The sequence below is a fragment of the Sphaerodactylus townsendi genome, linkage group LG03 (genome assembly GCF_021028975.2).
Source record: "Sphaerodactylus townsendi isolate TG3544 linkage group LG03, MPM_Stown_v2.3, whole genome shotgun sequence".
Taxonomy (NCBI): domain Eukaryota; kingdom Metazoa; phylum Chordata; class Lepidosauria; order Squamata; family Sphaerodactylidae; genus Sphaerodactylus; species Sphaerodactylus townsendi.
The window spans coordinates 59,003,555-59,029,742 of NC_059427.1; the positions used below are offsets into that span (position 1 = coordinate 59,003,555).

Below are 26,188 nucleotides of genomic sequence, written 5' to 3' on the forward strand. Positions count from 1 at the left end.
TTAAGAATCCCTGAAGAGGTAACAGACAATGCTACCGGTATGTGTGAGCAGAGAGTATTTTCTTCTTGAATAAACATCAGTTTAAAAGACCCTGCACATATCTATATGCCCTCAGATCTTCTATATTCAATGGGACATTCTTAACTAGAGACGTGTGCTTTCAGCCATCAAAGGGACAGCTTTTCACAACATTTGAATTTCATAATATTTCTGACAACTTGTGAATCCACAAGAAGTTATAGGGAGAGGAAAAAACAAATGATACCAAAATCTACCCATATGTACATATATAAACAAATATCCACCTCCAGATTAATATAGACTACCAAGGAATAAACACACCAGTTGTCCCTTCTCATTCTGTTTTCCCACTTTAACTGACTTTAAACTGTTTCCATTTTTCTGTATCCCCTAGAACATGCAGTCTTTAGGCTTTTATTTAATTTTGGTTAATTGCCTGAAGAGTTTCTCAAGCATAGACAACTCCTAATGTATGTAGGTGACCTGCTTTTGTTGCTGTAATGTTTGACTATGTTGGGTAAAGTTGGGTCTCAGCATTCCTTGGAGCTGTTCTACCTGGCAGGCAGAGCCTGCAGTTGGTGGATCCACCAGCTAACATGATATCCAAGGGGAATTCTTTTTGGGAAGTCAGGTTGCTGATCAGACCCTCTTGGAAAGCAACAGGATTGTTACTGTTAGGAAATTCCCACTATCCCCTTTCATCCAGTGAATAACAAAGGTCATGATTAAGGACAGATTATTCAGAGACAGAAAGACAGAGTACTGTTTGTAAAACCTCTGCCACCACCTTTCAATACAATAGATCAACTCCTTCCCAAAGCCAAGTTCTTTTCTACTTTTTGAGGTAGGAGAACATCTACTATGGACTCCCATGCACACAGAAATAAGATATACCTATCCTATCAGCATGCTATGTTGCCCATGTTCTCATGGTAGGCTGGCAGCAACTCCTCTACCAAGATGTAGGCCAAACCCCTTCTGCTCTAAAGGACTCCCTTTTACAGCATGTTCAAACTAACATTACATCACTCTGAACATAAAAAGTATATGACTACATATTTTGCATACCCTGCATAAATACTTGTGTAGGATTGCTGCCATTGTCTAGATATCTACTTAACTGTTGGGTACTGATGGAAGGGATGAGTGTCTCTCTGGATAGCTCTCCCTCCTGATCAGCACCAAATAGCTAACGAAGAGGAGTGCCAGCCTCCAAGAGGTGACTGGAGAACTCTTACTATTGCAACTGCTCTCCATGTGACAGAGATCCATTCTCCTGGGGAAATGGTTGGATTCTATGGCATTACACCACACTGAAGTCCCTCTCCCCCCCCCCCCCCCGGCAACCCCCTGCCTCCTCAGGTTCCCACCCTCTCAAATCTCAGGTATTTCCCAGTCTGGAGCTGACAACCCTACTAATAAAGCTATGGCTTGCTTGGCTAACTATAGAGCTATTTGACAGGGAGTAACTTCAGATATTTTTCATGAATGAGAAGTCCCTTTCATTAAAAAGATTAGCAATTACAGAAAATATCGGCCTTCTGCTGAATCTCCTATAGCAACAAAGAAGGCCATTCTGACACCCCACTCCCAAGGAGGTATAGTGGAAATGGCAGAGTTTGCTGCATTAGGTCATGGGGAGACAGTCCAGCTTGATGCTCTCCACCTTCATGCAGCATCAAGGGGGTGGGGGAAAGAAAGGTCATAGAGAGACTGGCCCACTCCCATCTTTGGCCAGCAACTAGGGAAACAGAGGATGGCAAGAAGTATCAGAGAAAGGTATAACATGGAGAATCACACTAGGAGCGGGGAGGCTTCATAGGGAATCCAAAATTAGCTTCTCCAATGAACTCCAGCTTCATCACCTGCATCTGCATCTGCTAGCAGGTTCTAGCAAGTGGCAGCCATGCTGGCCTCCTGATGGCATGAGGGCAGTCATTGAGGACCACACATCAGATATGTCAGTCTCCCCTTGGGGGCCTGCAATGCTGGTGAATCTAGGGGCTTCCCACCTATTCAGGATGCACTCATTCTTTTGGATTTGGGTGTCTTAGTTGATAGTTCCATGGGAATGTCAACTCAGTGCACGGCAGCTGTGAAGAAGGCAAACTCTACGCTGGGGATAATTAAGAAAGGAACTGATAATAAAACTGCAAAGATTGTCATTCGAGGGATATAAAGCAGTGGTGCGACTGTACTTGGAGTACTGTGTTCAGTTCTGGTCACCACATCTCAAAAAGGATATCGAAGAGATAGAAAAAGTGCAGAGAATGGCAACAAGGATGATTGAGGGATTGAAGCACCTTCCTTATGAGCAGAGGCTGCAGCGTTTGGGACTGGAGAGGAGACATCTGAGGGGGGATATGATTGAAGTCTATAAAATTATGCATGAGGTAGAAAATGTTGACAGAGAGAAATTTTTCTCTCTTTCTCACAATACTAAAATCAGGGGGCATACATTGAAAATGCTGGGGGGGAGAATTAGGACTAATAAAAGGAAACATTTCTTCACGCAACACGTGATTGGTGTTTGGAATATGCTGCCACAGGAGGTGGTGATGGCCACTAACCTTTTATGTCTTTTAAGAATTTCCTTTCATTTTTAGGGATCAGTCAATGAATTTATGAATAATTGGTTGATTGCTTCATATTTCATAAATCTTGATTTGAAGCAATTCTTTGACAATGCAGTGAAATTCTCATATAAAAAAAGCCCAGAGAAAAATGTGCATGTAGGTAATGTGATGTGCACACAAACACAAACCACAGTCATGAAGAATAAGCAATGATCAAGTTCTTTTCATTTTTTTAAAAAAAGGACTTGTACAGAGGAAAGTATGGGAAACAGTAATAAAACCTGACAGCAATGTTTCTAAGATGTTTTATTCTTCCCAGCTTTGTTCATAGTTTTTGCAGCATGAAGAACAGGGCAAATGGCAGTAACTATTCTTTTTTGTTACCCTTGTGAGACTTATGGGACTGGAGCAATATTAAACTACTTTGTAGGAAACTGTATAAAGAGTTAGTCTGTCCTCCCTTCCCCTTTGGTTGTAAAAGTGCTTGAGTAATTAATTTATGTCTTCTGAGCCAAGTAGCTACTTGTGCTTCACACTCAGCATTCCCTACGAACTCTTACAGAATGTGCTAATTAGCATATTTCTCTGGGAACCGTAAAAGGACTAATGCATTGCTAAAAAGAGATGAGTCTTGAATACAGGAGGAAAAGAAACAGAAGAATTCAGAAGAATTTACGATGTCTCTGTGAATAACATACGAATGTTACAAGAATCTGAATAAAAAGAAAGATCAGTCTCTTTGAAGGCAGAGAAGTACTTTGTGATATCTAACAAAAACATTGCAATCCCTTGTCCAAAGGAGACTCTTCTGCAGATTAATCTATCTCACAAATGATAAATAAGCAAAACCATTTTAGTCCAGATTAAATAGAATGATAAAAAAGGTTAAAAATTTCCAGAAATTTTAAAGCTCGAGGAAAAACAAGTTTGCAAATACGAGTGCATGTGTGTTTCTGTTCGAAAGAACTGACATTTTGAGAACACTGAAATATATGCAATACTTTTATATGCAATGCTTAATTAAATTTTTACTTCACTGTTTTACTAACGTAAAATGCAGTGTTTATTACTGAGCATATAAAATTGTGCTGTTTGGCATGTAAGTTAGTTGTGTAAATGCTTTGTTTTCTATAAGCAACATGAGATACATCCAGCTGCCAACTCCAAGTTGGCAAATACCTGGAGATTTTGGAGTGGAGCCTAAGGAGAAGAAGAAGGGTTTATACCCCACTTTTCACAGTCATAAGAAGTCTCAAAGTGGCTTACAAACTCCTTCCCTTTCTCCCTCCACAACAGACACCTTGTCAGATAGTAAGGCTGACAGAGTTCTGAAGAATTGTGATTAGCCCAAGGTCACCCGGCAAGCTGCACGCGTAGAAGCAGGGAAACAAATCCAGTTCATCAGATAAGATTCCACTGCACATGTGGAGGAGTGGAGAATCAAAACCAGTTCTCGACATTAAAATCCACTACTCTTAACCGTTACACCATGCTGGAGGGTAAGGTATGGGCAATGGAGGTACATTAGTGTGATATAATGCCATACAGTTCACTTTCCAACCCAGCCATTTTCTCCAGGTGAACCTATCTCTGTTGCCTTAAAATCAGTTGTAATCCCAGGAGATCTCCAGCTACCAGCAGAAGAATGGCATCCCTAACACCCAGAACTAAAAAGAAGAGAGAGATCTGTTTAACTCTGTCGCCCTTTCCTGACTTAGGAAATGTGCCTACAGCCCCACCCAAAGGGGGAAGGTAAAAGGGATCCTGGAAAGGGGGCAAGCTCGTTCTGGTGCATTTGTCCTCTCCGGGACACTTACACTAGTGGAGGGAGAAGATGCGCCAACGGCCACATGTCCCACAGCCATACTGCTGCAAAACCCAGAAGTCCAGGCATTAAACTTTATAATATTGAATTGCTCAATAGTTCATTCTCACCATTATACTTCAAATCATGCAAGGTATGCAAAATTATTACACCAGAGATACGTGTTCTGAACGTTCAACATGTTGAATGGCAATTAGAATTGGAAACTCCAGGCAAGGCCTGGACATCTCCTAGAATTACCCTTCTGCAGACAATTCTTTCCCAAGGCTCCACCCCTAAATCTCAAGATTTTCCCAACCTGGACTTGGCAACCCTAATGCTATTGATCAATAGGAATGTATCAGCAGCTTTGTTCGAACAGGAACTCTTTTTGGTCTTCTATATGGTGACACCATAGATCCAGCTTGCCCACTATGTATATCAAGGCAACCACTTAATGAAGGTCTTCCAAGATTTTTCAGCCTGCGGTACATTTGGAATTCTGACATGACATGGAAGGCACAGCAACAAAATGGCTGCCACAGGAAGTGGAGCCAGCCACAAAATAATTTCAGTAATGCAGTGTAGATCCTTGTGCTGCGGTGGCAACATTTAAAAAAAAATCTGCACAAACAATTCAGTCTTCATTAACCAATCAGAAGCTTTGTTGGACAAAAGCCTTTGTTGGACAAATGTGCCCCCTCCCTTTTAAAAACACTTGGCAGGCTCCAGAAATGATGTTGATGGGCACCATGTCACCCATGGGCATGACATTTGGAACCTCTAGCCTAGTATGCCAGTCTGTCTCAGAGTTGGAAAGATACCAAGTCAGCCCTCTTGTGGCAGGTTTCACTGCACTGCACCGAGGTCCTAGGGAGTGAGCAGGACCTCCCACTGTGCCTAGATCAAGGATGAAATCAGGAGACATGGAGTTACTATCCTAAGGCACTGACATCAGGTGGGACCTCCCCCAGTCACTGCATCTGTGGCAGGATTGAGAGGCGTGGAGCTGTGGAGCTGCAGGCCTGAGACTGCCACACTACACCAATCCAGGATGGCACTATGGCAAGTTGCAGGCCTGGCCCCAGTGAGGGAGGCCTGAGAGCCCATAGCTTCCCATGGCATGAGGGTGGAGTCATTTGCCTAGGGTGCCCCAAACCCTTGTGCTGTCCCTGTGGCTCTAATGTGGTTGCTGGTCTTCAGAACAGTGACATGAATGTTCATTGTATGTATCCTAGAATGATATTTGCAACTAAAGTTCTTGCCATTACTGGCATCAGTGTACAATAAACAGTTGTGCATCTGGCCACTTCTTTTATCAGTGGACAGTTCAAAGACAATACTTATTTTAAAATCCCAAATCGATAGCTGTGTTAAGCAAAATATACTGAAGCCTTTTGGAGTCTTTAATAATAACAATGTTTATTCTAGAGTAAGCCCACTTTGTCAGATGCATGTTTTGGGTTCTCGCTAGGCAGACACAAAAGCATAAAACTAGCAAAATCATAGCATCAGCAATTACTGTTATTGTGAATGGTCTCTTTATTGTTTTTGATTGCACTATAAATTTATGTAATCATATGTCAGGTAAGACATGCCATAAATGGTTTTTTAACCCTGCTTTTGGCAACTGTTTTTTCTTTATAACCTTGAAGATATCTGTCCACCTACAGAAGACATTACCTATGACAGAATGGGCTGTAGCAAAAAAAAGTGTAAATCTTAAGGTGCCATAGGATGTTCATTTATATTTGAGGCTATTTTATACAACTTTTAAAAAGCCACACAGGTCTATTTTCAGGCAGTTAAACCATGGCATTGGCACAGGTTCCTGTGGTCTTGGTTCCTCCTCTTCCTCTATCTTGCAGTAAGAGGAAGTCATATTCAGTGTAGATTGGCATGGTGAGATTGTGTTTAAAGTGTGGGATTAGGATCTGGGTGACAAAGGCTCCAGTTCCCATTTTGTCACAGATGCTCCTGGATGACTTTGGGTCAGGCACATACTCTCAGCCTACCTTCAGTGTTTTCAGCTTCAACTAATGGTCTATGAACATGTACCAGAGATTCAAATGTATTTACTTCATTTAAAGTCCTTTTTCCATACTAATATTCAAGGCAATTAAGAAAACTGTTCATTTAGACAGCAAGGATCCACAATAGACAATACAGTTAGGTCTAAGACTAGCAAACAACAACGGGGACCATGAAAGGGGGGGAAACATTCAGGTAAGACATGCCATAATGTGGCAAGCGGACAGAATTCATGATGCAATAAAAAGAAGATGGCACCTATACAAACATAACCTAATAAAGCAATCTTATCAGCCCTTCCATCATACTACAGTTCTCATTCCTTTTCAAAAACATCCTTCTGAATATTTCTGTTTTGTACCTTCCATAATATGATGGTATGGTGATCTTCCTAATCTCCTCAAGGCAAGCCATTCTAAGAACATTCTCCAATGCTGTTTGTCATTTAGAGTTCATGTGCGGGAGGGGGAAAATGTGGCCTTCACAAGTCCTGCATCTTTGGTTATGGGTGAGTGTTGACACAAAACATAGAAGGGAGAAAGCTCACATCTTCCTTCATCCACTGAAAGTGTCCTGTTTTTACTATGGCATAGCAGAAAGCCAAGTCAATATTCTATCCCACCCAAAATGTAAGCATTTCTTGTAATTACATTAGGTGTAATCCATCTTCCTTAGCTTTAATGGCAGTTTTACCACTGCCTCACAAGGAACATAGATTGTACTCATTATCTTCAAAACCTCCCACTTTGATTTGTCCCTTTGTATCAGATTGGTCCACCTGAGCTAACAAAGGGTAATTTGCAGTCTTTGCTTCTAATGATTGGTTTCCTGAAGAGCTGTCATGCTTTACTGTTCACATTGCGCTTGCATTTTCAATTTTACTTCAGTAATTACCTTAACTTATTCCATGCCTATCAGTGATATTAATTTTAGATACAGTGCACTGTGCATTAAAATACCAAATTAAAGGAAACATGGAAAATTAAAGTAAGGCAAGAGCAGGCAACCAATTGTAGTGTTTTAAAACAAAATGTAGTGCCTTTTAATAGGATTAACAAAATGCAATGCCTTTTATTAGGACTAATATGATTGTATATGATTGTATGTTTCATGGATTAAAAGATTACATGATTTGTAAGATTAAAAAATGAACCCCAAATTGATGCTTTTTACTATATAGTAAAGCCATATATATGTAGCAAAGTCAGATGTTTAACCAAAGGCATGAGTGAACTAACCACATCTGAAATTGTTTGCCAGGAAACTGTTAACAGGAAGATGAGAAAGATCAGCATTGCTTCCCACTTGAGGAGAATTACAAGACCATGTGTAGGGACACTTCTGTGAAATGTGAACATCCTGATGCATGCAGATTAGTTAGGTGAGCATCCATGTGGCTCAGTTTACTCAGTAAAGTATCATGGATAAACATTTAAGAATTCTCTAAGTATATAATTAAGCATCCAGCCCATGAACTATGTCTTCACTATACATACACATAGTGAAGGGATTGTGTGTGTGTAGAGTATGTAGGAATGCCTAGGACCATGGTGGCGAACCTTTGGCACTCCAGATGTTATGGACTACAATTCCCATCAGCGTCAGATGTTATGGACTACAATTCCCATCCCAATTCCCAATTGGCCATGCTGGAAGGGGCTGATGGGAATTGTAGTCCATAACATCTGGAGTGCCAAAGGTTCGCCACCACTGGCCTAGGAGACTTTGAAGGGTGGGGGATGGGGAAAGGACATTATTAATATCACTTCTGGCTAAAAGTCACAAATGGATTCTTCTGATCTCTACAGTATAACTCTAGAGACTGGCAAAAATCTCGTGTGTCAGTGTTGTTGATGTGTCAGTTACCCCTTGTGCATTAATTTCTTCCAGCACTTTTTTGAGCGTCAGCTAGGGTTACCAGGTCCCCTTTGGCTACTGACAAGGGATAAAAGAAATAGGGTTGCTAGATCCAGATTGGGAAACTCCTGGAGATTGGAGCCTGGGGAGGGCAAAGACCTCAGTGGGATATGATAGCCTCCAAAGGATACATTTCCTCTGCAGAAAATGATTTTTGACTGGAGATGAGGTATAATTCTAGGGCAGGGGTAGGGAACCTGCGGCTCTCCAGATGTTCAGGAACTACAATTCCCATCAGCCGCTACCAGCATGGCCAATTGGCCATGCTGACAGAGGCTGATGGGAATTGTAGTTCCTGAACATCTGGAGAGCCGCAGGTTCCCTACCCCTGTTCTAGGGGATCCCCAGGTTCCATATGAAGGCTGGCATCCCTACTGCCAGAGAGGAACAGGACTTCGGTGGGGGTGGGGGTGGGGGTTCCAGCCTAAAGCAGACAACTTGCACTCCTGGTGTGTGTGGTTGTAAGTGTAGGTGTATCTAAACAGACTACTCAAATTTCACTTGAGGCACCTCCTGAAATGAGTTCTAGTCTAAGAAAGGTTAGGCTACAATAAATCTGCTACAATAAATCCTGCTTTTGCTGCAACAGTCCAACCAGGCTAACTCACTATAACTTCCAAACCCCACCACATGGAGCTTATTATGTTATGTTCAGTGACAATCTATGGGAGACTTCAAAGCTCTCCAGGAGTATGTTTATCCATTATATTGCCTCCTTTGGTGACTTGGGAGGCAGTTAATTTGGTAATGGCTAACCCATCCTACCTTATTTGAAACATTACAAAGCTGAACAAATGACCCTTTTGAAAGCTTATTTCTTTGCTTTTGTTGATTAAGATAATTACCATGGACTTTTGGAAGACAGGCAGGCACTACAAAGCACCTCTAGCATCTGCAGTAACTTATATTTTTGATGTGGCCTAGCAAACCTATTTTCCATGCCCACTGCAGGCACGGCTACAGTTAATTTTCTTCCAATTTCTGGCTGCAGTCATCACTCATAATATCTCAAGGAATTACCAACACACACACCCCCCCCCAACATGTGTGTTTAATCATGACACACATATGGATACACTCATATGAGTCACCCTCTACCCCTCAATTAAAACAACTACCATGTCCAGGCAGTAATCTGGTCCCACTCCCAGCAATGACAGAAGACATTCACCATTAGGAATTTTAAAAAATAATTTTCTTTGTAATCCTTTTACATACAAAGATCTGCTAATATCACCTATTTTCAAAGGAAAATGTAAAACAAACGTGTCTCTTCCTGTGAGTAGTGCAATCCACATCATATGTAAATCAGCCTTATACAGCTGGTGCATTCTCATTTTTCATGGTGTTTAACCCATTTATGTCATAACAAAGAGAGCAATGTGAAAAGTACATCTTTCTGATTTATACACTAATTTCAATATGATGGCTACTTCTGTCGTTTAATGTCAGCTTAGAACATCCAGTCATTAACTTAAGTGAAATTTATTTGGTGACCTTGGGGTTTGGGGTTCAAACTCCACCTCTGCCTACTATTCTATTTGTGGCCCTGATCATGCAGTTTGTTTCTACCTGTTCTAGCACTTTTGTTTTCAACAGTAGCCAGGCAAATGCTTCTGGAAAGCCTACAAGCATAACCTGTAGGAAGTCCTTCTTGTTTGTTCCCAAGGTGTGGTATTCAGGGCTATTACTGCCTCTGAACACAGAGGTCCATTTTGTTATTATGACTGAAGGAGATTCTCTGGGCAGAGCTGGAATGAAAGTCGAACAAACAAGAGAAGCTATGGGTAGTGCTGAAAGAAAATATGATGGCTGTTGCCTGACAGGGAAGCTTGGACTTACAGTACACCTCCTGCTTTGGAGAACCCAACCACCCCTGTCTGCTTCATCAAAGAAGGTATGGTTAGGGAAAAGAATTCACAGCTTGGGTTTGAAAATTTGCTGGTACTGCTATAAAACTTATCCAACCCATCTCAGCAAAAATAAGCTTCCCACAAAACACCACCAGGTTCAAATAACTGCCAGCTTTTATTTTTTGGAAATACTTTTAAAATCATGCCAGTGTTAGTCATAGTGGCTATCTTATAGAACTGTGACTACAATATAATGGGGGAAACAGGAGTTCAGTGGCTGACTGTTCATTCCTGTGCCTCAAAGTGTTCACAGGACTGCTAATGTGCTTCCAAACTAAAATAAAAACAGTTACTCTACTTCCATGTTTTGTTACAAGTCCATTTACACTCTTCCTGATTACCCTAAATACACTTTGGATTGCTAACATTTTACACCCTTCATTCATTATGTTATTGTCCTCCTCTCTTGAATTTAAGATATTTTTGCAAGCTTGGCTACAGTGGCTCAGTATATGCTACATGAAATAATGTGTTTTAATAATGTGGATGTCTTCCCAGTGGAGATGACTTTCCCAATTAACAAGGGGGGAAGAAGATGGGTAAAAATGAAGGGACACAAGAGAAAAAAAAGAAGCTGGCCGAACAGGATGCAGGGTCTCTCTTCTGTCTTTCTGTTTCTAGGGATCTGAACTAGGATAGTGAATCTGCTGACTTGTAAGAATGACTCTACCTGAGTTCTACCTTCATTGCTGTGCTCTTTCCTCCAAAGAAAACTAATGTGGGGGGAAAACATTGCCAAAGGATTTTTTGTATGGATTACTTATAGTTGTTTGGTTTACTTTTTTTAACTTACTTAGCAGGTGCAGAGGGGGGAAGGGTCAGACTGAGATCATAGCACATGAGGTTTTTTTAACCTTGGCTGCCATGCCAACCCCACCACCAATCAAAAAGTGTCCTGAGGGGATACTATTTGCTCTGCTGCTAAACTGCATGTGCGTCTGGTACCAGTACATGTAGAGTTTCACAACTTGGCAAACAGTTTCTCCCTAAGGGTGTTTTAAGATCATGAGAACAAGCATTAAAGAAGAAAGCTTGAAAATACCCTCCTTTCACATTGTGAACCCAATCCAAATTGAGACCATGCATACACCAACTAACCCATGACGTCTATATAAAGAATTCTTAGCATATTATGTGTAGTGATGTGAAGACAGCCTTGCCCAGGGGTAGGGAACCTGCGGCTCTCCAGATGTTCAGGAACTACAATTCCCATCAGCCTCTGTCAGCATGGCCAATTGGCCATGCTGGTAGAGGCTGATGGGAATTGTAGTTCCTGAACATCTGGAGAGCCGCAGGTTCCCTACCCCTGGCCTTGCCAGTTGTGAAGTAGACAAGTGAATATTGACTCTCTGTTTATATACATGTGTGGCTGAGCATGCATCTGAAAAAAAGTAAACATATATTAAGTGTATTTATTTCTTCTGAACAGGATGGGACAAATGTGACTTCTGCCTCCAACTCACCTTTTTTTTCATGCTAACATCTGAATGCCAAAGTCACACTCCTCTCCTGCCCTCTGCTCCATTTCATGCCATGCCTCTTACAAGGACAGGGAGTATGTTCAGAGCAGTGGTGTGAGGCCCTGTGATTTGTACTATTAGCAGGGAAAGAGGGTGAAAGGCGAGGTTACTGCCAATAGTAGCCAAGGGCCTCACATTACATCTAGCTCTAGGTTTGGAGTAGAATCCATGGACAGTCCTGCTAGGAGCATCCAAGAGTAGCACCTTAGGGTCACGGAAGATGCACTCAAAGGTCCAGTTTCTACAGTACAGCATGACTTGCTGAAAGCATCATGGTCCAGAACAAATCATGTTGGCCGTTATTTCCATTCTTTAGTGTTGGGTTCTAAATTTACTTGGATAGAGGTTGAAAAAGGCTTTTTAAGCATAATTTTTAAGCATAATTCTTTACCTTCCGTTGTCTGGGCATGAGCTTTCCAATAGGTCATGAGGTGGCAGCCACCCAAGTGTAACTTTCATCAGACAGGAATGTAGTCCATTTGTAGCTTTTATTTACTGTATCAATGAATGCATTTTATCTTTTAGTACAAGGAGATTTGGCATTGTTCAGGATATTATTTTTGCCATACTTGGAAAGCATAAGGTTCCTATCTGATTAGGACAGCAATCATTAATGATTTAAATGAGCACTGGTGAGAAAACAAATCAAATGAAAGGCAAGTGCAGAGGCTGCCAGGTTGGCAGGAAAGGGAACGTCAGACATCATCATTAGGTTGTGGGCAAAGTTTATATTGGACAACAACCATTGTGATCTGATCTAATTTCTCACCTTATCAGAGTGGGAACAGGACAGGATCAGTTTATAGTCTATTGTCAGAACAAATGAAACAAAAGTAAACCACTGATGTTTCTTTAATGTTGCACAGATATCATATGCGGACACAAAGAAACATAGCATATATATTTAAAAATTGTTAATTTTATAAAGATTTACATGTAATAGAAAAAGAACCATAGGTGTGCCACTTATTGGCTCGTACCTTTTGCATCCAGTTTTCTAACACAAATTGCACATTCTTCAGGTCAAACTAGAAATCTCATTTCTGAACTGACTCACTTTCCTGGAAGCCACATAGTAGCTGCAAGGAACTAACTAACTAACTAACTAACTAACTAACTAACTAACTAACTAACTAACTAACTAACTAACTAACTAACTAACTAACATTTGTTTGTTTGTTTGTTTGTTTGTTTGTTTGTTTGTTTGTTTGTTTGTTTAAAGTATCCCCTAGGGTCTGATTCAAATTGTGGCTGCAGCATTCAGGAAGGAAGGGTTTCAGTGCTTCCCGTACCATTTTCTTGAGCAAAAATTGTCCTGGGTGATATCATTTATCCCCTATTGGAAGCTGCAGTTAACACCTTCCTGCATGGAATTACAAAGGAGGAGATAAAACATTCAAAAATTTCACAGATTCCACAAATATGCAGGTTAAGCTCCAGAATGAGGTTTGTGATCATCTGATCCTCAACTTCAGCAGTGAATTAGCACAATCTAATTTATTTTAATTGAGGCTGCTAACAGAGATTCCATTTTTCAAAAGCACTCTTTAAAACCAGCGAAGCATTATACAAAACAACACTCCAAATATCAAAAATTCATCTAAAGATCATGCAAACTCCTTCCGGATTTAAAAAAAAAAGTCTATAGCCCTCTTAAAAACCATGAGCAAGAATACCTTACATATATCCAATGGAGTGCCTTCTTCAGCTGAAGAGCAGCAAGTGGAGGGGCAGGTCTCCTGTTTTAGCTCCCCATTTCCTGCTACAGCTTCACTGGCAGGCAGAGGAACACTTATTATTATTATTATTTATTTAATATAATATACCACCCTATCGCCGAGGGGCTCACTGAAAAAGACTTGACAGTGTTGTGCTGATGAATGATGTAACTTCCTGTGCAAAACCAGAAGTGATGTCTTTGTATCAGGCTGACTCTCTAGGATTCACCCAAAACTCTATGGTTTAGGTGAATCATTCAGCATTTCCCTGACACAATGACATTGTTTCTGGTTTTGCTCTGGATGTGAAGCTGCTCATCAGAGCATTGCCAGCAAATCTGTCCTCATCCCCAAACATCACCATAATGGCAACAGAAACTTCAGGGCTGAATTGTTGACAGCCATGTAATTCCAATAGAGGACACCTTCAATAAATATAAGTCTATAGTGCCCTATAGCACTGACTGAAGTTAATAATTTACCCTCATGCCTGAACATTACAGAGCATGAAGGAAACTATTGTTACCTTATTTCGTATGGAAGAGTTTAAGGATACCATAAGCTGTTTTGAAGCACAGCAGGAAAATTATCCTTCTCCAATTATTTCCCCTTTTAAAATTATCACCAAAGCTCAACTCCCCTCAATGATCAATGCCTCTTAAAATGCAGTGAACAAACTCATTACACCCCATCTGAGTACTTTTAAAAAATGTAACAACTAATGCCTTTTCTGCATACCCAGTGAGGCCTACAAGTATGCAAAACCTTTACTTTGTGGATATCCCCACTTTCTATCCTACTTGGAGGCAAAGGACCATTAAGTTACTATCAGAGGTAATGGTGCTCTTCAGCATATACCTGAACATTGGAAGCAACTGATATGTCAGTATACCCTGTGATTAACTGCTGGGGTATCCAGCAATTTTTTCCTCATTTACTGCACAGGTCTAATCACAAAACACTGTGACTGTTTCAATAAATAACAAGGCCAATAAGCCATATTATTAATCTCTGCATCTGTTTTCTCCAAACACAGAGCAATTCTCCTTTCAGTCCAAAAGTCAAGTATGCTGCATCTGTAGATGGTGTTCAAAAATTCATAGATTTACCATAGCTTACTCCTTCTCTGCACAAAAATGTTGATACATTGTCAGATCCCAGTTCTTCAACATCAATAGTTTATAAATAGACCAATGCCTGGGATTTATTCAACAAGGTGAGAACTGCTGCCTGCACAAGCTGTTTGAGATTTTACAAACTGTATCAAAAATATGCATCATAGTCTACAAGCTCTGTACAAAACTTAGAGAACAGTTCTGTGCCATATGGACGCACACAGGCATAATTTATGACATTGGAGGCTCAGGGACCGTTCACACGCTAGCGTGAAAGCGGCCCCCACTTCCCCCCCAGCCGAAGAGGTGGCTCTGCACGGAAATGTCTCTCAGTCAGCCCCCTCCGCTGACCTTCATGTTAGCTGCCGCTTGAGGGACTACATGCCGCTCCCTCCTCACCTCCAGGGTCGAGGGCGGGTCTCTGCAGCCCTCCAGAGCGATGCTGGATGTGAAGGTCAGTGGAGGCGATGGAGAGAGCAGCGTCTTCCAAGCAGTGCGGTTTGTTGAGCAAGGTTTAAAGCGGCGGCTTCACACTGCTCAGGGCTGGGCAGGACGGCACTGCTGCGAAGTAGCAGCACCTCCTGTGCAAACAGAACCCTAGGGATGGTGTTTTTTCCGTCCCTAAGGCGCTGTTATTTGGCCGTGTGGAAACGGCCACACAGTGTATATAGAAAATATAAAGCTGCTTTATTCTGAATCAGATCAGTGATTTGCCTAGTTTTGTCTACTCTGACTGGTGGCAGTTCTAAGTAAGTCTTTCCCAGGCCAACCCACTGAAATCATTAAGCCCGAGCCTCTCACCAAGGAAAGGATGTGCTTTACACACTGAGACAGGGTCCCTTCCTTTAAGAAGTTGAGGCACTTGGTGTTACTTATTGTTCCCTTTTTGTTTCCCTTATCATAGTTAATGGAGAAAAAGTACACTAAAAGTACAATCAGGGGAGGGGGGAGTGACAAAACTGCTGAGGTGATGTGGCATCAGCATAAAAGCCACTTATACTGGCATAAGGGACATTTACACTGATGCAGAGGCATTTGTACCATTGCTGAGGAGTAATGCAGCTGCACGATGCCCAGGCACCATCACAAATGCTGCTGCTCTGGCACAGGACCCCACACTGCCATGGAATAGGGTTTCCCGGGGCAGGGTTGGTTTTAATTGGCTTCCTGAACCTTTTCAGACTGTGAACACACACACCCCATACACACACACACATTTGCCAACACACACTTATGCCAGCAAAATCAGTGGTGCAGCCAATGGTGCTTCATAGGCCACTTGAACAGGGAAAGGAGCAGCACAGCAGCATAGTGAAGGTCAGCTGTTAAGGAAGCGATGATAATAAATCATATGCAGGACAGAGGTTTTCAAATGACTTATTGCTCTAATGGAAGGATAATTTTAACAATAAAGACACATTTACAAGAGAATAATAGTTTTAAATTCTCACAAATATTAGATAGCAAACTGAAGGCTGATTTATAGGGCACAGTGATATTAAATAACAAATGATCAAGACGCATTCTGGTAATGTTTAACTTCTTATTTATCCAGGAGCAAGAAACAGCTATTAGTTTTGTTGTTGTTATCAGTATCGGTAATTTTGAAACTATTTTATATAATGTTATAAAAACTAAGTAACAGAGAGAAGTAGTGATAAACTGCCAACTAGCAAAAGAGTAAATGCCCTTCATACGTATCAGATTGTGGGCACCAAGACTGTGAAGGCATAAATGTTAGAAGATAATGCCTTCATCTGTTGCAGTAAAAGTATGTAATAAATGCTTCAGTGAATATAAAATCTTACCTTCAGTTAATTTGGAAGAAGTATGAACTGAATTGGGATCTACATCTTCTTCAGGCTGGTAATGGTAAAGTGCCTGAGGCTGTTTGGGAGATATTTGATTATGCTCTTCTTTTAATGCAATAGGAGATGGTGGTGTTGGATTAAACTTGACCTTGGGAAAATGATCATCCTCCTGTTTTTCATGCAAAAAGTTTAGCCCTTGCGAGTGAGTCGTGTTGGATTCTTTAAAACGTGTTAATTTGTTTTCTTTCTGCTTATTGTCTTTTTTCATATTAAGTTTGATTTTAAATCGGGCATTTTCTTCTTGCTCATGTCTAGCTCGGTTCTTCCTCTCCATTTCTGCCATGTATTGGGAAATACCCGTTGTTGTCACAACAAGTTCTTTTTGAATGGTGTTTGCAGTGGTCATTTTATGACTTGTCTGTTGCTCTTTGGTTGTTGACATGGTGATTGTAGAAGTCCTTTCTTCATTGTTTTCACTGGCATGACTTGTTTGGGTGTTGTGTGTGGGAGCACTTGTGGGGGTCAATGACAGAGCTTCTTCAATGTGTGAAACTGAAGGCAGTAGTGAAGAGGGGGTAACTATGCTTGCAAGGTAATCATAGTCCTCACTTTGCTCCTGACCAACACTCTCTTGCTCTGTATGTGCTGAATAGCTGTAGTACTTTTTAGGTGGCTCCACCTGAGTAGTGTCTCCATCTGGTGCTTCCTGATCATAACTGTAGGGATCGTCATAATGCCTCTCCGGTTCTACTTCATCTCTTTCAGGTAGATTATGGGGATTTAATGTAGACTCATTACAATCTGGAAGCTCATAGCACATGAGGTCTCCTCCAGAATTGGGGCAATGGCAAACCTTGCATGGAGGTACATGGAATGTGTGTCCTGCTGCATACTTCTGGTCATCTTGGACACAACCTATTCTTCCACACTGAGGGCATCCATCTGATGGTAGCACAGCATCAATGCAGTTTGGAGGAAGGTCTGGACAAAGCATAAACTGGCAACTGATCTTACCTCCCCCTTTGGGACATGAACATTCTGTGCTTCCAAAGTCAACAAAATAGGACTGCCCTTCAGGGACTTTGCCATTTATAAACCCTACATTCACACAGTCATAATACTGATAACCTTCACAGGTGCAGCCATGTTGGAGACAAGCGGCACAGCATTCACCAGGTTCAAGCATTTCTTCAATGCAATTTTCCAGGTTCTTACATTCCACACCTGTGCAATCCGTCTGACCTTTTGAGATGCCAATCCAAATAAGCACCAAAAAGAGAATGTTCATAGGGCGTAAATGTGACACTTTGTGCCAGACCATAGTCTTCCTAAAGAAGTGATGCAAAAATCCAGACTTCCTCATCTTTTATGGGTTCTTTTTCCCCCCCTGGAGTTTCAGAAAACTCGGCTCCTGGTCAGAAATATTTCCCTGGATTCTCTTTTGCAACTAGAGCCTAGGTTTATGAAAGAGAACTTTGTTAGAGGTTACACTCAGCACATATTCTGTTAAACATTAGAGATACTTTAAAATTGGGATAAAATTCCAACATCTGGAAACCTATGTATAAAACTAATCATAATTTTGTCCAAGCACTGTAGGCACCAGACTTCAAGATGCATGTTTTTCATTTATCTCTGCCATTTTCTCCCCCTTCTATTGCTTTTTGAAAGAGAAACAAGAAAGTTGCCTTTGTATCTATTCATAAAATATACACATAGTAAAATAAAAGTAAGTACTTTGTGCTTCAGTATATCTTTTTTATGCATTCAGTGTAGTTTTTTTAGCATTTGATTTTTAAAAGGACAACTTTTGGCAGACAAGCCAATACATTGTATTTTCTTTCTTCAGATGTACGTTTTTAAGTATTTGATCACATTAATTATGACACTGAACTTTACATGGGAGATTCAAAATAATTTAAATAGTTTGGCTTTGGAGTCCACTTTGAGCAGTCCCAGATCCCTTGACTTGAAATCGGCTAATTTTCACATCTCCTGCCATGAGTGCTCTGGGCTGTTACCTTTTACTAACTCAAATGCATGTAGCAGCACCAAAAGATCGACCTCCATTACCTCATAAATGCCTACATGGAGCAAACTTTATAGTCACCAAGAACAACATCAAACATATGGTCACCAGGAACCATAGTATACTTTCCATTATTCCCGGTACCAGAGGCCTTGCTATGCATTTCTTACAGAGTCTAGTTTCTAAAGAAGGCCACACCATTGTTATTCCTAATCCTTACCACCACTGGCAGGTAAATTTGGAAAAGAGAAGGGATGGTGAGTCCAAGGGGGATTAAAAATGCAAAATTGATTTTCTACTGCTGAAAATATGTGTTTAATTAGAATGGTATAAAGGACAGGAAAAGGAAGGGTCTCATGAGAATAGTCCCGGTGTATGATCTTTCCAATTACATATTCCCCCAGCCAACCCTAGGAAAACAACTGGCAATTCATGGATTTGGAGTGAAATTCAAATATATTACCAAGTTAAGCACTAAGAGAAAAAAATGACTTATTTAAAAATCAGCTTTAAAGATAATTTTTCTAGTGGCAGAAAAATGCTATTCGTTTCACGTTTTTATTTTCCATCCTCTTCAGAAAGCCTCAGCACAAAGAATGCAGGCATACTATGAACTAGAAACATGAGGGATGAGAGCATACATTAATGTGAAATGAATGTGAAGTAGGATTGCTGATTCTTACAAGAGGAAATAATAAGGCTAATGCTTCAGTTAATATTCTGCGTGAAGGTCAAAATCGTCAGATGGATCATTTTTTCCCCTTCATTTTGGTTCTGCACACATGGCTGAAATGCTAGGAGATTTAAACATATGTTTATTCCAGTCACCCCAAGAATCACTCAGAGAAGGAAAAGATGACTGGGGGAGTGGTAAAATAGATAGCGTACCTGCATAACCACGTCATATCTTTCCTTGCAGTCATTTGCATGTCCATCAACATTCTCATCTTGTATATGCATTTCTAATGTTTCAGTTATAAAATTACCGGTAAGTTGGGCATATGTGTAAATCACACACCCATACTGCACCTACAGAAGAAATCACTTTTTAAAGTCAGTCCTTATTGTTGTTGTTTTTTTAAAAAAGCTATTGAAATACATTTCTCAGTCTTGTCTATAACAGCAAGTCTAAACTCCCACTCCTGTTGTCATTTTTCTGCTTTCTTTGCCTCTTCTTTTGTTGTTGCTCATCCTTTGTTATTTGGATTGTCAATGGCCAGGAGAAAAATGTGCCACCCTTTTAAAAGATGCTTAATGGGAGTGTTATTTACCAGGTGATATTATTGATATCCATGCCATAAGAAACTTCAGATTCCCACTTCCACGCATTAAATCTCCATTAAAGGGGCAAGGGCAGGATTCTTTTTCCAGGCCAGTTTACAATCCTATTTGCTACTTTACACATGTCTCAATTTTCAAAGTTATTTTTGTCTTTCCACTTTTCCATCTGTGTTGCATCATACCCTTCTTTCAAGGGGCTCATGACAGCGTCTACTGTCTCTTCCTCCTATCTCATAACAACCCTGGTTTGTCCTCACCTACCAGAACCATTTGAGGCAGGATTTGCTAAATGAAAGAGACTGCACAACACAAATTCTGCACAACACAAATGTCTTGAAGACATTTTCAAAAGAACCATTTTGGCTTTTTTGGGGGGGTCCTCATAGCACATACAAATAAAGTGTTGGCAGGGAAAGCAGCTCTTTTTCCCACCTGCCCCAGCCCACCTTTTATTTTCAGTTTCTGTGCAGCTCACACCCACCCTTTTCTGCGAGCTTCAGGAGCCTCCGTACTGCTTGCCATTTGCAGAATGTTCCCATGGAGTTCCCATACTTGCAGCTGTGCATCATTTCAGTGTATGAAGTTTATTAATGAAGTTAGTTTTTCCTGGGGATCCCATGCACGTTGTTTTTTCCCTTTTTTGTTTTCAATGAGATATATTCAAAGCTACAACAACATGATATCTCATATCATGTCATCATAGCTCTAAAGATATCTCACTGAAAAGAAAAAAGAAAAAATGACACGTAGCAGGGATCACCACAAATACTAACTTCATGAGCTTCATACATGGAAATGATGAATGGATGAGCTGCAGGGAGAGGAAACTTCATGGGAACATTCTGCAAATGGCATCTGGCACGGAGGCTCCTGAAGCTGACAAAAGATGGGGGCATGAGTTGCACAGAAACTTTAAGTCAGAACTGGGGGAAGGGAAGGCGAGAAAAAGAACTGCTTTCCCTGCTAACACTTTCTTTGTACGTACTATGTGGAGGCTCCTGAAGTGGGCAGAAAATGGCAGATGAGCACTGCTCAGAAACTGAAAGTAAGGGGGGGGGGCAGGAAAAATAAAATCAGTGGTGAATCCAATCTGATTCTTACACCTGTGTTTTGGAACCAGAGAAAGGATAAGAAAATTGCTAAACTGTGAAGTTTTTATTAACTGATATCACAACCTTGGAGTTAAATGAACTTTGTATCTCACTGATAGGAAGACTTGAAGAACTTGAAGAAGACTTGAAGAAGAACTGACAGCTTCTTGTAGCCTGCCCTGGAAAAGAAAGTGCTCCTCCAATGGGAAGCAGGGTTGGTATTCTGGCTGAAGCCATTCCAACATATATATATATATATATAAATATCTATATTTAGTGTAATTTTGGAAATTCCTAGGGTTGCCAACCTTCAGCTGATAAATGATCTCCTATGATGAAAACAGATTTCCAGGAAACAAATGGCTACTTTGAAAAGTAGACGCCATGGCATTATACCACTATGAAGTCCCTCCCTTGCCCAAACCTTATCTTCCTCAGGTACCACTCCCAAAACATTCAGGTATTTCCCAACTAGGAGCTGGCAACCCTAGAAACTGCTAGAGTAGAACAGTGTTTAATCCTCTTGAAGGAATGCTTTCAGCAGTTTCCTGGAGACAAAGGCCTCTTCCACACATGCAGAATAATAAACTTTCAATCCACTTTCACAGATGTTTGCAAGTGGATTTTGCTATTCCGCACAGCTTCAAAGTGCATTAAAAGTAGATTGAAAGTGAATTATTCTGCAGGTGCAGAAGTGGCCAAAGACTGATTCATAAAGATTCTAGAAGATTGACATCTCTACTGTTAAGGGTGGAGCAGGTTAAAAAAATAGAGATAGAGGAGAAGACCTGGACAGAGGAAAGACAAATGAAGAAGCTATAGCCAGGAAGGTTTCACTGGAATCCCAGAACTGAAGCAGGAAGAGAGCAGAAAGAAAATATGACACCTCTTTGTGGGTATTTTTCACAGACATTGCTGGAAAAGCCTAAGGGGCATTCTGGGCCCTGTTACACTGATAGGTTTTGCAATCTAGCACAAGCCACACAACTTGTCAATCAATACTACAGAAATGACCAGAATTGAAGTGGGGGCCATCACTGGCACGCTTCACCAGGGGCATTATTTCTCCTAAGGCTGACCCTAGCTCATTTCAATGCACACCAATAAGTGGAGTTAACAGAAAGATAAGACATCGTACTCTTTAGTTGTACGATAGTGCTGTAATCACTATACCAGTGGTGGGATCCAAAAATTTTAGTAACAGGTTCCCATGGTGGTGGGATTCAAACTGTGACGTAGTGCCAATGGGGCGGGGCGGGGCGGGGCATTCTGGGGATGGGGCATTCCTGGGCGGGGCTGTGGCAAGGACACAGCCGCTGCACCGGTCCTTGGGTGGGAAACGAATGCACACAGGCACAAGCTGCCACGCACGCCAGTGCACCTCCTGCTAGACTGCTTCAAGTTCTGCACGCTACTGCTGAGAGGAGGGGCAACTAAGGCAAAAATCATGTGGCAAAATCAATTAGTAACCCCCTCTCAGCACACACAAATAATTAGTAACCTACTCTGGGGAACCCGTGAGAACCTGCTGGATCCCACCTCTGCACTATACCATGCTAGCTTTTCTCAACACTGTCTACTTACAGTGTTCATCATTTTATAAAGCTTTGAAGAGCACAGAAATAGAGCTCCCTAAGTGACAGTTAGCACAGTCCAAACTCCTGCTTAGGTTGATGAGATAGTGAGTAGATTTTTCAGAATATTATTGGTATTGTGTGAGATATTGTGTGACATGATCTTTGTTCAGATGTATATTGCATTGAGTGTGCTAGGGTTTAATTAAGTTAAGTGAACATAAAACTGTAGTCTTAAATACAAACTGTACGGTAAGTATATTGTCATATTTTGCATTTTTACCAGCCCATAATTGCTAGCTTTTGCTAGCTTCAAACAAATGTGGTACAAATAGTAGCACTTGAGACTGCAAGTGGCAAATGAAAACGAGGGTCAACAAAATCAGGATGAAAGCAATATTTTTAAACAATAAGGAGATAGGAGAGAAAACTACTAAAAGTGTTTATTTTCTTTTCAAAAATATATATAAAACCTGTAATGTTGGGGAAGACTGTGCCAGCCAATGGATTAGTGCTTCCTTTCACACACTCACAATCTAGAAATACATGCTCTCAACAAAAGTTGTGAGAGAGAATTCTTGGCCATTTGGACAGAGGTAAGTGAAGTGCTTTTCAAACATGAAAACAAATGGCAACAGAAATGTCTGTGCAGTAATCATCCTATCAAATGTACTGCATCAACTGCTACCCTGAAGGTGAAACTTAAGATGCATCAAAATTATACCCCAGGAGCCAAAGATCAATTAAAGCTGTAGACAGTTCTAAGTAAAAAATTACACATATGGTTTTAGAAAAGCATGAAACATTAAGTGACATCCTTCAAGTCCTTCAGGCATTATTCAAATAGCCAGAACATTTCAACAACCAGGACAAAATAAAGATAAAACAGTCTAATGTTTAGGGATGGGAAATCCACCTATATTTGGACTCTGTAGGATAGTTCTTAGGATTGCCAACCTCTGCGTGATGGCTGAAAATCTCCCGCTATTTCAAATGGTCTCCAGGCAACAGAGATCAGTATACCTGAAAAAATGGAGAAGTGTGAGCCAAATAATCTAACAAAAAAACCAAAACACTCTCCAACTTGTTACCTAAGATCCAAAAGCTCCATGAATTGTGACACATTCACAAATTCTGTCCATTGGGCAGATAGTCATACAAGTAGCACTTCCTGCAAAACAATGGATAGCCCTCAATTCCCTGTTGGTTTACTACCTTCATAACTAGTTTGGTTGCTTAAGATGTTTACAGTTAAAATAAAGTACCTACCTGAATCTATGGCTGTTTCCGCACGAATGCAGAAGCAGCCGGGTGCAGAATTACGTTCCGACGCCTTGACCCGATGGCCGCTAAGGACCGTCCGCACGGGCCGGTCACACTAGAAAAACAGGGCAGCCCGGCGCGCGCTGGGCGCCGGCACCCAGCCGACCCAGCATGTCCCTGGGCCTCCGGGCGAGGCGCTGAGGCCCTGAGACCGCGCCCCCCTGGCCCTCTTGCGGCGCCTGCTCCAGCGGTGCAGGGCAGGCGTGTCCCCAGGCCTCGGCGGCGCTTTACCGAGGCCCGAGGATAAGGTAAGTGCTCTGGTGGGGAGGCATCTCGAAGCCGCTGCTGTTCGCTTGGCAGCGGCTTCGAGGTGGCGTTTCACCAACAAGAGCGCTTCCGAGCGCTCTGGGGAAACGCCGGCTTTGCGGCTACGGCGGCCAGCGAGGGTGAAGCGGCGGCTTTCGCGATGCGCAGCTAAAGCCCTGTCGTCGAATAAGCGGCCTGGAGATGGCGTTTTACCGTCTCCAGGCGGCCACGTTATCTTCCGATCTTGAGGAAACAGCCTATGTGGATTTCTGTAGCAGGAATAATGATGTGATACTTTTCCTTGTTTATCATGATGTCAACCTTATCTTCCTTTTTCAAGAAACTTTATCTGTAGTGACTTTCTCCTACGCCACCTCAAGCTCCCTTCCTGAACTCCTTAATTTAGCTTCCCAGTTAGAAATCCCTGTTTGAAATCATTGGTTGCAAGCACTGAATAGCCTACCTGTAGTATTGTTTTGATCATTTGATTTCCCCGGGTGCCATAGGCATGAGTGAATTTTCTGCAAACTTTATCAAGATATGCAGCAAATGTTGATGGGTATGACCAAAAACATTTGTAGCATTCTGCACTAAGTCTTTTGCAAATTGTGATGCAAATTGTAGCATCACATGCAGGAACAAATTAAGATACGTTCTGAAAAAATTACTTCCTTTTGGCTTTTAAATACATCATTCATCTTTACTACTAAAACATGAAACATTTAGTTCAGCAGATTTCTAGTACTCATATTTACATATAAATACAGCATATGTGATATTCAAAACCATGAAACAAAGAAAATTTCACAGCAAAGTATAAATACAGCCGACATAATGTACTCTATAGTCACAAATTGCAGTGCAACATAAATTTAAAACACCTAGCCGAAATCTCTGGAACATAAGTGTATACATTAAAAAAAAGCAAACCTAGTAAGGTAATGGGTAACCTAGTAAGGTTAACCTAGTAAGGTTAATGGGTATAGAAAGTGTAACCAGAGACCAGCCAACATAGAAGTAAAATAGATGACATTATCCCATAAAAAGAACAGATGTTCAGCCAATCAGAAAAAGAACAGATGCTGTTCTTAATCCACTTCAGAAAAAAAAGGTTCGATTTTACCAAATACAAGAGAATATGATTAGAAATACAGAAGAAAAAAAGGTGGGCTGCAGGGGGAACAAATTATGAATTTCATGAGGAGGAAGCATGGGAGATGGAATAGCTGGGTGTGATGTGGTTAGAGAATACTGAACTGGATGCAGTTAGAGAACACTGAGCAATGCAAATGGAAGACCACTTAGCCAACGGGGGCTTCCCCCACCCCATTCCTTCTGCAATGCTGCTTTCAAACTATACAGCCTGTTCAAAACTGGACCATACCACCACCTATTATTAGAGGTGTCTTATATTTGTGAAAGATGACCTTTGGATCCAAACTTTTATGTTTAGGAATTGAGGCTTCTAAAGTTCTCCTCATCCTCATCTGAATCTATCCAAATATTTTGGAATTCTGAATTACCCAGTTTTGTTTCTGAAACAGAACCAAAACATCAAAAAAATTCAATTGTTCTGAATTTTTATTTACAAATTTTGTACAAAAAACCATGTAAAAAATGAACACCATTGCTTTTTTCAAAATTATATTTCATGTGTATTATATTATAGCCTATACTGAAAAACAAAGAGTTTTAAGCCTTGGTCTGATTAGTAGATCACAGATATTATGATAGACCTTAGGACATAAAAGATTAGCAGATAGTTTATGTGTGCATGGGCTTATGTTAATTTGCATATTTAGCAAAGGCTCATGAGGTAAAACTTTGGAAAGGAGGACCATAACATTAAACAGTGGTCTAAAGCAGGACTAGGCTAGCTAAAAGAACAAGAGGGGATTGATTGAAGAGTACTGAAGGTAGTCTTCTCTGAAGACCAAAACTTACTTACTTACTTACTTATTGGATTTATATCCTGCCCAATCCTCAAAGGGCTTTGGGCAGGTTAGAACATTAAAATATGGCTTTACAAGCTTTGGATCTGGAAAGGACTGAACAGAAAGAACAAACTTGAAAGCTGTAGTACCTAGGTCCTAGGCAGAGCTGAGCAACCCTTCTTCAGAGCAGCAATAAATGGGAACAGAAAAGAGCAGCACTTGTCATAGCTGCATTCTTTAACAACTGCACTGAAGCACCCTAGGGTAAAAGGGGTGACAGGGTA

General features: G+C 41.0%; 1 protein-coding gene across 1 annotated transcript in view; it reads right to left on the reverse strand.

Annotated features, from left to right (window-relative positions):
* The window catches only part of FBLN2 (fibulin 2), a 174,582-nt gene that overhangs the window by 107,840 nt on the left and 40,554 nt on the right, over positions 1–26,188 (reverse strand). The window contains exon 2 of the mRNA XM_048487336.1: positions 16,424–17,880. Coding sequence (XP_048343293.1) covers positions 16,424–17,789 — 1,366 coding nt within the window. The 5' untranslated portion in view covers positions 17,790–17,880. The remainder of the gene's footprint in view (positions 1–16,423; positions 17,881–26,188) is intronic.